General features: G+C 37.0%; 1 protein-coding gene across 1 annotated transcript in view; it reads right to left on the bottom strand.

The window, feature by feature from the left end:
• The window catches only part of LOC128497707 (laminin subunit alpha-1-like), a 52,782-nt gene that overhangs the window by 3,100 nt on the left and 35,317 nt on the right, over positions 1–14,365 (bottom strand). Inside the window, 18 exon segments of the mRNA XM_053467868.1 lie at positions 973–1,106; positions 1,702–1,855; positions 2,133–2,291; positions 2,937–3,126; positions 4,099–4,214; positions 4,806–4,986; positions 5,345–5,533; positions 5,840–5,991; positions 6,642–6,812; positions 7,193–7,307; positions 7,654–7,795; positions 7,960–8,104; positions 8,431–8,581; positions 10,391–10,515; positions 11,808–11,958; positions 12,413–12,546; positions 13,149–13,292; positions 13,867–14,021. Coding sequence (XP_053323843.1) covers positions 973–1,106; positions 1,702–1,855; positions 2,133–2,291; positions 2,937–3,126; positions 4,099–4,214; positions 4,806–4,986; positions 5,345–5,533; positions 5,840–5,991; positions 6,642–6,812; positions 7,193–7,307; positions 7,654–7,795; positions 7,960–8,104; positions 8,431–8,581; positions 10,391–10,515; positions 11,808–11,958; positions 12,413–12,546; positions 13,149–13,292; positions 13,867–14,021 — 2,708 coding nt within the window.

The following is a 14,365-nucleotide window of genomic DNA, read 5'->3' as shown; positions in this document are numbered from 1 at the left end:
AGTATAAGGCATATCAGGGGCACAGTGGCATATCAGGGGGCACAGTGGAATCTGGCATATAAGAGGCATTTATGGGGGCAGAGTGGCAAGCTGGGGGTCTGATGTGCATAACCGGGGGCAGTTTGGTAAATAAAAAAAATTTAAACAAGGCTTTTTTTCTCATAGTTATTATTAAATATGAAAAATAGTTAACATATGAATTAATATTTACTAATAACTTTGTATTAAAACCTAGTTTGAGAAACACCGTTCTTGTAGCTTTTATTATTATGTCAGTAAAATAAGAAGGTGAATAGAGAGAGGCCATTGCAATAAAGAGATGAAAGTGTAAATTGTACGTTTTTTATTACATTATTTTAAATTTAAAAAATTGCATTTTTTTATCCGATTAATCGAAAAAAATAATCGGCCAACTAATCGATTATTAAAATAATCGTTAGTTGCAGCCCTAGGTTTCAATAAATTAATTTACTTATGCTAAAGTATGTGACAGTTCCCCCTTAAAGTATCACACTAGATGGATCTATTGGAGACACCATGGATGATGCCTTTTAGGGGCAAGGAAGAAATGGTCTGAGAAAAAAGTAAACCCATTTGTAAGATGAGGTAAACATCCTCCTCTCGGAGGGTGGATCTGTGTGCATTACACACTTGCATCCATCAGCAAAATCACAGGCAGAATGTATTTCCTACAAAGCATTAAAAAATGTAGAAATGAGCTGGAAGATGTCAAGGATGTGCTACGTCCTTGGCAGGAAACATTTGAGAATCAACAAACTCATCTCATTTGTCTATGTTTTACAAAAACTGTTTAGCGTTTAATTAAAATGAAACACATTATAGGACATTTCAAGGTTTATAACCTCAGTGTTTTCTTATGCATATTTGATTCCTAGAATTCTGTCACTATACAGTTATAATTACATTTCTGATGTCAAAAGCATACACAAAGGACAGCCAAAAGATGCTTACCTTGCCATGTATGATTTCCAGGCCAATGGCATCAACTTTTGCGCTGCTAATTCCAAGAAGAACACCGTTCATCTGTGTAGTGCGGAACTCGAGAGACACGTTTACGTCTGAGCGGACTTTGTACCCCTCTTTAACTACAAACCAAAGATTTATAACGTGTATATTAATTATATACTTGTAGGTTCCTCAGCAAGCAATACTTTTATTGAATTTTTAAAACAAAAGAACTCTACATTTATTGTAATGCTTACTGTAACAGATCATTGTAAAGAATCAGATATTTTCTAAGAGAAAGGATGCATCATATGTGATGACCATACCTGATATGTTAATTCTTTAATAGACCATAGTGCAGATTTTATGTAGTGACACACCAGATGTGTTCACCAAATGACTAATACCAGTCCTTGTGGAAACCTTGACCTGTCATTATTTAAACATATATCTAATTAAGTCACCTGCATTCAAGCAGGGATATCAATCAAAACATACTGGTAGTAAAAGCACCAATTGGGAGTCTAATTTGGTTTATTGGAAATTATGTTAATATCAGCTTTATTATAGTATTAAAGTTATAGAGTTTGATCTAGAAACAGTAAGTGTTCACAATAATTATTATTTCTTAAAACCATGATTTAACCATAATTAAACCCGATAGGAACATACAAACCTATTAAGTGTGAAAAGGTGCTTAGTATGCACAGTAAGTGCTATTCAAGTCATATTTACCAAGGGCAGCAAATCCAGTTCCATCAAAGTAAGTTCCCTCTTGGACGGATGCGTAGCACTTATTTACTGCGTGTATGGAGATAGCGCTCTCCTTATCCAGTTGTTTGTTATTAATGGCAACTTTGCCAATGCATGCTGGGACACTGTGTGTGATCTAAATGAAAGAGAGAATGACGGCTAATTAGTACATTGCCACCTCTTGTTAGCAGCCATTTGGCCACAACTGTTTTCATTCCGAGACAAAACAAGCAACCAAGTGCACAGAAATAGAATTTGAGGGAATTTGGCTTATCTGCCTGTCCATCTTTTTCTACCTACAGTCAGTCCTCAAACTGTACTTGGCCATCAATAGCCTGATAGCATGTGCAATATAATATATATAATATATTTTTGTCTCCAAAGTTTTGTTTCAATACAAGCAGTTTACTTACATTCCCAATGCTCTTCGCTGTATAGTCTAGTGGAAGCCCACCAAGATAAAGCTTCCCTTCCACATCCAAAGTATTGCTGTCCCCTGGAGCACTAACTGATGCTGATTCCTGACCATCAATAGTAATCGTACCTTTTCTTTTATAATATTCTGTTATTACCTGAAAAAAACAGATGGCTGTGACATATAATAATAAAGACAGGATACCAGATTGAGCAAAAAATTATATTTCCTAAATACTCTAATATACGTTCATATTCTTGCTTCTTAATATGCATTTCATATTAATGAATGTATTATAACAGTGTTGTGTGACTTCATTAAAGGGCCACTTCAGTCTGTACACTTACAAATATCACCACCAGTGCATCGACGAGCACTAATTCATTTTTGTTTGTTGAAATGATGATTTTCAGTATTATCTTTGCTGTATGGTGTCGATGAAAGATAGGCATAGAGACGGATTCTAATAACGAAATGATTGGCCATTGTGCAATAGATTAAAAAGGTGAAATAAACTAATGATGAGGCAGAGGTTTTCTTCTTTTGTAGGATATAACCAAACCTGGGAACTCTTGGTAATTTCCCAGGGAGTAAATGTGATCAAACGCTGGTCTCCGGCCCGCATATTGAATGCACACGTGAGAAAGCAGAGCCTTACCTAGAGACTTACTTAAACAGAGTTTTACTATAAGTTCCCAGGCATGGTTATAACTCAAATACCAGCTAGTTGAGATTTTTGGGGGTTGATAATGATAATTGTTCACATCTTAAGTAACTGAAAATATAAGCAGCAGTCACTTACTGTGTGCCACTTTCCATCATTAATAACAGCCGTATGGAAAGCCTGAGTCCGTCCTTTTCCCATATCAAATAAGAAATAAAGTTTCCCTTCATGAAGTTGAAGTGCAGCATAATCCATCTGGTTCTGGTGAGCCATATAGTAAATAAGACCACTGGTGGCATATGTCCTGAGAGTTATCTGTACAGAGAGTGTGGGAAAAAGAATTTTATTTAATTTCATATTTCTTTTTCAGAAATGACTATAAATTACCAGTTTTCCACTAATCCATGAAGGAGTATATACTTGGAATTTTATCAATTATTTCCATTAATAAGCAAAACATATTAAATAATATAAAAGCAGATTTAAAAGTGTATTGTAATCAGTTTGATTTTAGAACATTTTGTAATTACTATGATGTATTATACATCAGGTAGTGACATGTAGGTCACCGGCAGGAACTATATCTCCCACGATGCTCACGCAGCATCCTTAAATGAAAAGTCTAGTTTCCAAAATAGTTTTATTATTTCATTTTGCATTGACTCCAATGTATTTTACTGAAAATTAGGGCATACAACCTTTAGTGATAGGAGTTAACATATCTATCTCATTTAAGGCCTCTACTGACAACTGGACGCATTAGAATGCAAACATCATCATACTCAGAAGCAGTCTGATTGTCACTGACAAGCATGGGAGTTCTACTGCACATGTGCAAGAAGCATACTGCAGTATGAACCTTGCTCTCAGTAAAGGTGCTGGAGGAGGAGTTAAATGAAAAATAAAAACTTGAATAACTAAAGAATGTTTGCACAGTTCTGCATGCAGTAAAATGATATGGAGTCCATGCAAGATGCATTTAACATGGAAATAGGGCTGGAGTGCTTAGTCAAAGAAAATAATCTCATTTATTCCTAGCTTAGTATCATGGTAGTTGTGGTTTCTCAACAAAAGGAACTGTACAAGCCGGATACCCCTACCAAATAGAGCAAAATCAATTGATTAAAAAACATGACAAAATAACAAATCCATCAGTTGACGTGAAACTGTAACCTGAGCATATCACCATAAAGGTTTGTCGACATCTCTTTGAAAGTTATTATAACATGTTTACTTGTCTTGGAAAGTACATATGTTCTTAAATATTATATATTTATAATCAGCTTTACAATGTACTTACTTTCTTCTGACAGCTGATTGGTCAAAAGGCAGTACAATGTGGCTTCCCTGAGTGAGGCCAAACTGGTGAGCATCTGGCACATGGTCCGGCTTCATCTCCAGTGCACACTGCAATGGCTGCAGGCAAAAATGTCACTTTTATAGATATATTGATTTGACAAATAAATATAATATTAACTACATTTTCAAACACTTAAAATGCCTTAGCTTTTTAAAGGACAGGAGTTGTGAACTAACCAGTGGTGAGGATAAACTGGTAAAGGACCTAATATCTGTATGAAAAATAACGGTTTTATTAAAGCTACATTTTCTTAAAATAGATTTTACGGCATTGGTCCTAGAGGAGCAGCATACTCATGTAACAAGATGTAGACACACATGACCTTCTAGGGACCCCTGGAAACATTTTTACCCCACAACTTAGACTGCCATTTTTTATGGAACCTACGTATCAGCACCATGGTATAACACAAACCCTACTGTTCTTTCCGATGGGACACCGTCTACTAATAGATCAGTTGTTGCAGAGCTAGCTGACCCCTAGGAATTCTGGGCTTAGCTTCTGACCCTTTTTGCCACCCCCGAATGATAAACCACTGCCCCTGTTTGATTCAAAATTTACTGGAGTTGTTCATTCTTAATTTGCACGGAACTCATGGTTTTTAGAAAACCTTATTGAATGGGAATTTCTAGAATAGACTGTTTTACCTTAGTTACAAATGATTTCTGTATGGGGGTAGTTAATTTTCTCTCTGTGACAGGCTGAGCAGGCGTTGCAGTCGGCAGAACTTCCACTTCCAGCTGGGCAATGGATTTAGGCTTCTCTGACAGCATGCAGCTATCCATATGAACCCCCTCATATTTCAGGACATTGGTGAAATCCATCTGCCTTTATTGCAAAAGGGAAAATGTATTATTTTGTACAGTTTATTAGCAGTTTATTTTTTCCTTAAAAAGAGAATTAACACTTACATAAAACAGAGTACATAAACTAAACAAAAATAAAAGTTGAGATTATTTAAATATTTTATAAACTAAAATAAAAGTTGTTTAAATATTTTATAAGCTAAAATATATTTGTATAAATAAGTGTTGAGTTATTTTATTTAATTAAAAATATTGGTTAACATAAGCATTAAAACAGAACTCCCGCCATTGTTATTGCTGTTATCAGTTTAAAAATAAGTTATCTAAAGTTTTGTGCTTTTTTTGGATTAATGCATATTAGACAGTTTGATGAAACTTACTCCATATTTACAACCAGATTGCGTATACATCCGTAGAAAGACTGGCTTGTTTTGAGGGGGGCTGTACCCATTTTACCAGGGACGCCACCGACATAAAAATTGGAAGCATTTATAGAGATGGAATCGACAGATGGTCCGTTCATCTTCACCTCGGAAGGTTTTCCTTCATCCACTTGTACATTCACAAGTCTAAAAAAATAATGTCCAAATTGTCAATTCTGCCCACTTGACCCACTTGATAACTGAAGTCATAGAATGTATATTTTTCTCTAGCAAAGATTACAATATCTTAACATATTATAATTAACATATTAATTATAATAATTAACTTTATTTATGGAACTTTATTAAATTCCTAAAATTTTAAGAGGTTTCTATTATATCTTTCCCTTAAAATGTATCATTTGTCATATATGAAGAATATGAAACATTCCCTGATGCATCTTTCTACACTTTCTAGAGTTTATAATATAAACCTATATGTTTTGCAATTACCTCTTGTTCCGGATGACAATAATAGAGTGTTCTTGTCCATCACTAAAGGTTCCAGTAGGAGATTTGATGATGACCTTTCTTGTGCTGGCACCATCCACAGGGTTGATATGGAATTCAATATGTCCATTCACCAGCATTATAGCAAAGAATGGCTAAATGAAAATATATGGTTTTAAAATCTATATGTTAGTTCTGAGGGCTGAGATTCCCATCAAAGAGATACAAGCACATGGATAGTACTGATTTATATACATTCAAGGACCACATGAGGCCCTTGTCACGGAAGAATGTGCATGCAAATAAGGTTAACAATTATCACCTTTGCCTCTAATTGTTAACCTTATTTTGCATGCGCCTACCCAGAATCCCGTGTGGTTGTGGCAGCACCATGAGATTTCTGAGGGAAAAACAAGCCTCCTGGCTTGTCTGGTGTCTGTAGATGAGAGTTTAATAATACTTCTACTACCCCTTAAACCCTTAGGGGTTTCCATCACCTTTTACCCACCATAACTTATGTAATGGTTATATACATCATTATATACGGTCTAGTGCTAGTAACATTTTGATACACATGATATAAAAAGTACATTTACATTTATAGGACTCATCTTGCTTTTCAAGCAAACTACAGGTTAGCTGTTATAATAAAATATCTGCCCTTCTTTGGAGCTCTCTTTGTCCTGCAACAGGGACCAATCACCAAGCTCTGTAATTTTATAAAACCGTCATAAATCTGAATTATTTGTGTAAATATGTTTCATAAAATTATAATAATAATAATAATAATCATTTGATTACTCACCAAGAGAGCTTGCCTGCGACTGAGTTTTTCCGCTCCCTTGCCAAATCCAGCCACGATAATTCCAGATTCATTGAGTGTGGAGAACGATACCATTAGCTCTGATTCTGCTGCCAATGATACTGGCTGCATTTCCACGTAGCCATCTTTTAAAACGGTAATGCTACGAGTTGGCTACGGCAGGAGAAAAAGACACAAAAATACTTTAGTGGTTGGATTCAAAATCATTCACTCAGATTACAGTGGATTAAAAATTGTGGAGTCTCACAGATGCTATCAAATGAATAATAACATAAATAATAATATGCTTATTGGTTGATAGATATGCAACCGATAATCAGATTAAATGTACCTGATTGTAGATGCGGTAAGGTAAATGTATAAACTTCAGTTAATGCATCTATGATAACCTAAACTGTATTGAATTTAGTAAGTGAAGAAAAGCAGGAGTTTGTAGGAGAGCTGCGGTAAATAATATATGAGGTGACTTCTGAGACATTTCACTGATTATAATTGGCATTGCCTCATACAATTTGGATAGGAAGGTTTCTTACCTCCAGTTTACAGCCTTTTCTTACACCATAGGCATTTCTTACCAAGTCAAAATTTGAGCGGGAAATCTCCAAGTTCTTTATACAGCCCACATAGGACCTGCTGCTAAGCTGTTTTCTAAAATCAAGAAAGATTTGCAATTGATGTGATAAAAACATAATGAACATGTTTGAAAATGTTTTAGATAAAGGATACTTTCTTTATACTAAGTTTGAATAATCTTCGTTGGCTTGAAGTAAAAATTTTCATAAAAATTGTGTGGTTGAGTTCCATAAAACACACATCTCTTCTAAGGGGAGCCATCATTAAAACATTTAATTTAGCTTTACTGCAAGATTCATCCTTTGGAAGATCAGCCTGGGATCAAATCATTTCTTCTTGTTTTCAAACAGATGTTTTATTTACTAATGCAGTTTATGTTCGTCCAAAAATCTACAAAGAAAATTATAACTAGACGTAATACCTAACACTCCTGGATCTGGGAAGTCCACCAATATAAATAGGATCCTTATCTGACCGGTTAAGGTCTGAAGCAACGCCTGGAGCTTCTCCTTGCTTGGTTTCTCTCTGGGTTGAGTTGTAGGAATCCATCACAGCCAGTATACCTTTGTCACAAGAGAACACATCGGTCTTAAAACGAAACTTCAAATACTTCACTAGTTGAAATGATCTACAACAAGTTCTTAGAGGCCCAAAAACTTTTAAAAAAGTGTCAAGGATGGCCACGACAGACACTTGACTGGTTTGTGTGTGTGAGCTTCAGCCGTACCTTGCTTCCTGTTGCGCTGGAAGGCTACTTTATGCCATGCTCCATCATTATAGCGTCCATCTGTCATCAGTATCAGAGGTCCTGATCCCAATTCGACAGATACTCTCAGTTTACCGTCCACCATTTCCATAGATAAATAATCTCGCTGATAAAACAAGAACGAAGTTTGATCAACTTTGTTGAACCATACTGAGCAGCTAAACACTAGGATGTTAAACTTATTTCACCTATGTGTCTACCAGTTAAATAAATTAGTTTAAAAAAGCGAACCTTGACTTATTCTAAACATCATCTGGGTATTGCTTTAAGGCTTGGGTTCATCAACAAGTAAACAGCTGGACCAAAAGCCAAGCACCAAAAAGCAAGGGATTAGCAAAAAAACATGTGTTTTCATTTTTAAATGATTAACTTTTAGAACGTAGAAAACAATAGCTGGAAAGAAATGAAAATAACTAAAGGGCAAGGTCTTACTGTTCCATTGGAAGCAAGATACAAAAGAAGGCCATTTGGAGCGAATGTTCGGAAATGGATAACTATCTGAGATGAAGTGGAACGAAGCGTCTTCTCTACAATAGAATATCCACTGCCGTCAAAATGGAAAGCAGTTTCTTCTTCTCGTGGGCTACAAATACAAAAGGGAAAATTTCAGTCAAGCCATATCGTGGTGGACAAATGCTGGCACTACAAGTGCCATTGAGATAACTAGTATATGATTAAGAATAGCATTGCAGGTGGATATATCACAATTAGGCAAGTTTAATACCGGTATATGATTTAACAAGGGGTAACAACATTTACTCATCTCCATGATAAAATCAAGTGTAATTATTAGCAGGGCTCTACCGGGGAGTTGAATTGGGCCAGACACAGGCACTTTAAGGCCAGCAGCCCATAAGTGACGTATGTATGCAGATGCAGGCTACACTCTTACACTGTCTCATGGTGCAGCTGCACATTAAAAGGCCAGATCTGGCATGCAAGTGGCAGTTAAGGTAAGTGACTGGCGACAGCTGGCACCGGCCAGCTGTATACCTGTTGACTTACTATAGCTATACTCATTGCAAACGACTATGACAAGCATGGAGCGTGTCCACGGTTTATGCTTTTATAGGAGTAACTATGTAACTATCTGGCATTATGTAGAACTTATTAATGCAAACAACTACATAACTAACATTTGGAATACACTAAGAACTTAGATCCCTGCAGAAGTTTTACGCCTTATAACGCTCTTGCTGGTCAATATAAATTGTAATATTGCCACCTGCTGGTATGAACGTGTCATAACTACTCACTCACAAACAGTGGTGTTACGAAGGGATGAATCCTACATTCATATAATTGACATTTGTAATATTTAGGGGTGTCCCATCACCCATTAATTTGCAGGACATATATATATACATTTTACTTGTGGCTGAGTACTGCTACCTTGCAGTATGTACTCATAGAACAGTTCAATAACCGATTTCATGTATCTGATTTTCAATTGTGGGTAGCATGTGAAAATCTACATAATTCTACATTGTAACGCATGCTGGACGCCCATTTTAGGAAGATTATCCGTTATATACATATGTCATGGCTAATGGCAGATGTGTGATTCTACATTGGAATTGGTTATTGCTTCTCCAAGAACTGCACAAAGGGAAAAATCAGCACGTGTTTAAAAAAAATCTTTGAAAATAAATAAGAAGTGATTACTAATAGTTATTTAGGACTTAGCATTAAAATACATAGCTAGGAAAAATATTCCTTGTAAACTAAAACAATTTACACATTTGCATATTTTAACACATTCCTAAAGCGTACCCACTTTTTATGAGAAAGTAATAAAATATGTTTTAGCCATGCTCTGTAGGAAAAAATAAAAATAGAATCAATGTGTCCATTTTTAGTGATTAAAGCTGGTATCTGTGTTAGAGGCGAGTACAATTTTCCATAAAAAGATAAAACCAAAAAAAAAAAAAAAAAAAATCTATAAAATCACGCTCTCTGCTTCCTGCAGGAATTCCAGCATCATTTAAATTTCCAGACGTGTAAAAACAGGTAGAAAACACTTTTCTTATAATTTTCCATATATTTAAATGTTTTCTATTTTGGTGTGAAACTGTGCCTCTAACAGTAATGATGGGCTGAACATGAAAAGAAACAGAATATCCTCCTGCAGCCACTTTTGGTTTAATAATAGTATGTCTGGCTTCTATCTGAATACCCATTATAGGTTTAGATGTCAATTTTTGCATTTTACATATTTATTTTGTTGACAAAATATTAAATAAACCAAATATATTTTATTTTATTAATTAGGGGGGGGGGCAGAAGAGCTTCTCTAAAGAAGATAAGTGAGCTTACAAAACATACATTAGTAAAAGGTAGCATGGCAACAATATAGAAATAGCATTAATACTTTTAGGAAGCTAAATAATACCTTCCATAGCATCCACCACATTTGCCCTCTCTCTCAACATAGTTCCATAAACCAATGGAGTGCCCATTAAGGAACGCCTCGCCCATGCAACCTTTAAAATCTGTGGTCTTGACTGCTGTTGATTTCTAGGAAAGAAAAATACACGGATAATTAGCCATGGGATTTGTTTATACACGTTTTAATGTTATTTTAAAAATATATTTTCCTAACTATATGGGAAAGCAGAACCTCTCCTGATGTCTTTAGGCAGCCTACAGGTCTGTATCTAAGTGTGACAACATCAGGCAAGCCCTACATACTACCTATGGAATAATGCATACATATTTTAGGTAGAGGACATCAAAGGTCTGTCAAATGCCTGTTGAACAAACATGTTTTTGGACTATGTTCTAGCACACTTCTTTTTGACTCTGCTCAGACATCTTGAATGCATCCTAGGTTACAATGTCACAAAGATACTGATTTTGGCTTAAGCCAGTGTCTACATGCCAAGCTATATCTACTGATATGCTTAATATCCATGAGGAAGGGAGAAGGAGTGTGAACCAGAGGAGGGTTTGGGTTGCTCCAGGTTTCTGTACACCTATAAGATGGTTTTCCTAAATATAAAAATATATATATATACCGTATTGGCACCAAAAAAAAAAAAAAATGCTGCCACTCTGTCCCCCCTCCCCGAGATATGCTACCACTGTCCTCCCCCCCCGAGATACGCTACCACTGTCCTCCCTCCCCGAGATATGCTACCACTGTCCTCCTCCTCCCCCCCGAGATACGCTACCACTGCCCCCCCCCGAGATACGCTACCACTGTCCTCCCCCCCCCCGAGATACGCTACCACTGTCCTCCCCCCCGAGATATGCTACCACTGTCCTCCCTCCCCCCCCGAGATACGCTACCACTGTCCTCCCTCCCCGAGATATGCTACCACTGTCCCCCCCCCCCCCCGAGATACGCTACCACTGTCCCCCCCCACAGAGATATGCTACCACTGTCCCCCCCCCCCCCGAGATACGCTACCACTGTCCCCCCCCCCCCCCCCGAGATATGCTGCCACTGTCCTCCTCTGCCCCCCCCCCTCCTCGACTTACCGGAGCAGACTCCCGGGTGTCTTGCGGGGCCGGCGGGGGACATCTACGCAATACGCGTATGCAACTTCCGGTGCCGGTGCCGGTGCGGCCTATATTCGAGCCAATACGGTATATATATATATATATATATATATATATATATATAAACACTTCTGTTTCACAATGATACAGCAACAACGGTGCAAGAAGACCAAATTATGGAGCTTGAGTCTATAATATGATTAATCATTTTTTTTTTCTATATTGTAGGTTTAACCATGTCTACAATTATTATAGGTAACAAATAAGTTCATGCTCAAAAAATGCATTTCATCTGGGAAATATACCTGTAATTGTCCTCCTATTCCCCCAACAAACATCAATGTTGAGTTATCGATGTGGAGTATGGATGATGTACCAGGTGAAGATGACATTTTGGCTGTGGGCTTCTGAGAAGTGCCAATTTCTTCCACAGTCAATGAACCTGATTTACCAAACCTGTGAAGATGAACCATGGATGTTATAGCTAATGATACTACAATATCATATTTGTATAACCAACTCTCTCAACTAATTAGTTTTTGTTGTCTTTGTGTCTATCTAACTAAACGCATACATACACTGATCCTGTATAAAATGTTATAAAGTGTTTTTTTCAACCTGGAAGGAACATCTCAGTAATTGGTACTGAATTTATTTATCAGAGAAGGTCAACTATATTAATTTACGTCTCAGCGAAATTACTTTTTGATAAAAGATAAAGTACCAGAACACAAAGGAATTACATCAAAGTATAGAGTGGAAAATGTGGGGTTCAAGTTTGAAGATATTTTTTGGTGGTCAGTAAGTACAGTAAATGAACTCTTGTAGAAATCGTCACACTAAAGAACAAATCATTAAAATCCTGTACAATTGCCATATGTTTTACTGGTCACATCTAAATAAGCTTTACCTTGTTGCGTGTATTTTATGCCACTTGTTATTGTTTATCTGGATATCAGGTTCTTCGAGCCTTACAGATCCTGCGCCCAGGTCCCAAAGGAAGGAAACCTTGCCTTTCAGCATTTCTACCGCCATGAAGTCAGCCTGCAAAAAAACAAAATAAATGATCAATGTGCTAATAAAGCCCCATTTTTCAAATGCTGTAATTTCATTAACATTATGACTAGAAGTTTCATTAATAATATACTCCTTTTCACCGTGTAATAATTCCCTGGAATATCTGTCTTCTGTATGTTCATATATACGATTACTTTAGTTGCATACTGTAGATCAAAATGACTTCAAAACTTTTGCAGCCGCTTTCATGTTCAGTGTCCAGGTAAACGCCAGGTGAATGCACAACTCATACAGAACTGAATAAAGACTCAACTCAATGGGAGAACAACTCGTAGGAAACTTTTAGCCCCCAAGTTATTGATAGTCGAACATTTCTTGGAAACGTTGATTTGAGTATCTATGGCACATAATGGAGTCTGAAGCTTAGAAGTATCCCAATGCAAGAAGGGCCAGACATTGCAAGTTTCTCCACAAGGGCAAATTTGCACTTTAAACCTCTAAGCGAATGACTGTAGAGGGACACGATCTTTTCTTAGTAAATGTTCTTCAAATTTCTCTTTACTGCATGATACATCTGGCATTGAAATGGCTTTTTGTCAACAAATGCATGAAACATTAAAGTCACTCACTTTCGTGCTGCTGCCCAGGTAGAAAAGCAGGTTGTCCGGCTCGCCGGTCTTAACATTAAGAGTTAGAGTGCTGAAATGTGTAGAATAGAGCTCTGGGTGGTAAGAGCGTACACAATCTCTGTCGGCTGAAACAGCCACTTTAATCTGAAAAAATAGAAAACAATTTATTATTAATATCGAAAAACAATTGCTCGTTCAGTGCTATGTGCTGTAGAGTGCTTTATAGCTAAATTATATAGACTATTAACAGGCCATGCCAACACCACAGCTACTTATCAAACTTATTTTATGTCAGGGTCTCTCTCCTTAAAGTGGTACTGCTGTCTCTCTTAGATAAACTAAAAGGCAGTTATCTGTAGTGAGCTGTCTATGGTACGCAAGGGAACAGTATCCTCAATCAGTGAAATGGTAAGTGGACCAGAACCAATATTGAAATAATTCATCTATAAATCCAATTTTTGTTGCAAAGAAATGTTTGGGTTTAAAAAATATGATATGTTTTTAGATATGTGTTTTTCTTGGAAATCCGCTTCCACTTGTATGGTAACTGATTCTATTAAAAATAGCGCCTCTTTTAACCATCGAAAGGGGTTGTTTTTATGGTACTGAGATCATTATTCTAAATATGCCTTATACTATCTATGGCTGACTAAGAAGTCATCAGTAAAAGGTAATAGTTGAAACTCTCTTTTTTCCGTAACACTTTTATCACACTTACCGATGCGGCCTGTTTACGGGCCTGACTAATAAGCTCTTTAATTTCAGATAGATTTCTGCTTAGGTTTTCCTCAAGCAATTTCAAGGGTTTCAGTCTATCCAATAAAATGTTGGCCTGTGTTTCCACTTCTTTAATTCTGCTTTCCGCTGTTACCGCTGGTGAAACACAACATATTTAGGAGCTTGCACATACAGTATACATAAAAACATTAACATAGGTGAACCTAATACTCGGGCGCGTTGTGTGTTCTTAGCATGGCCTTTGTCACGAAGAAAAGTCCTACTACCGGCAACCAAGCGGCAGCTAGCCAGTTCTGCCAGTGCCTACCCGACAGCCGTCTGCAGTGCAGTCCCATCGGGCTGCAGGCAAATTTGTGATGCGCACTAGAGGGCCAACCTGTGCCGCGCAACAAGAGGCATCCCTGCGATGGATTTAAAAACCCGGAACTGCTATTAAGAAGCACCCTATTGTGTTCCTGTTACACGTATCAGGAGAATCT

This window comes from Spea bombifrons, chromosome 5, assembly GCF_027358695.1.
Source record: "Spea bombifrons isolate aSpeBom1 chromosome 5, aSpeBom1.2.pri, whole genome shotgun sequence".
NCBI classification, from domain to species: domain Eukaryota; kingdom Metazoa; phylum Chordata; class Amphibia; order Anura; family Pelobatidae; genus Spea; species Spea bombifrons.
The sequence above is the reverse complement of the archived record's forward strand: the minus strand, read 5'-3'. Positions and strand labels throughout refer to the sequence as shown.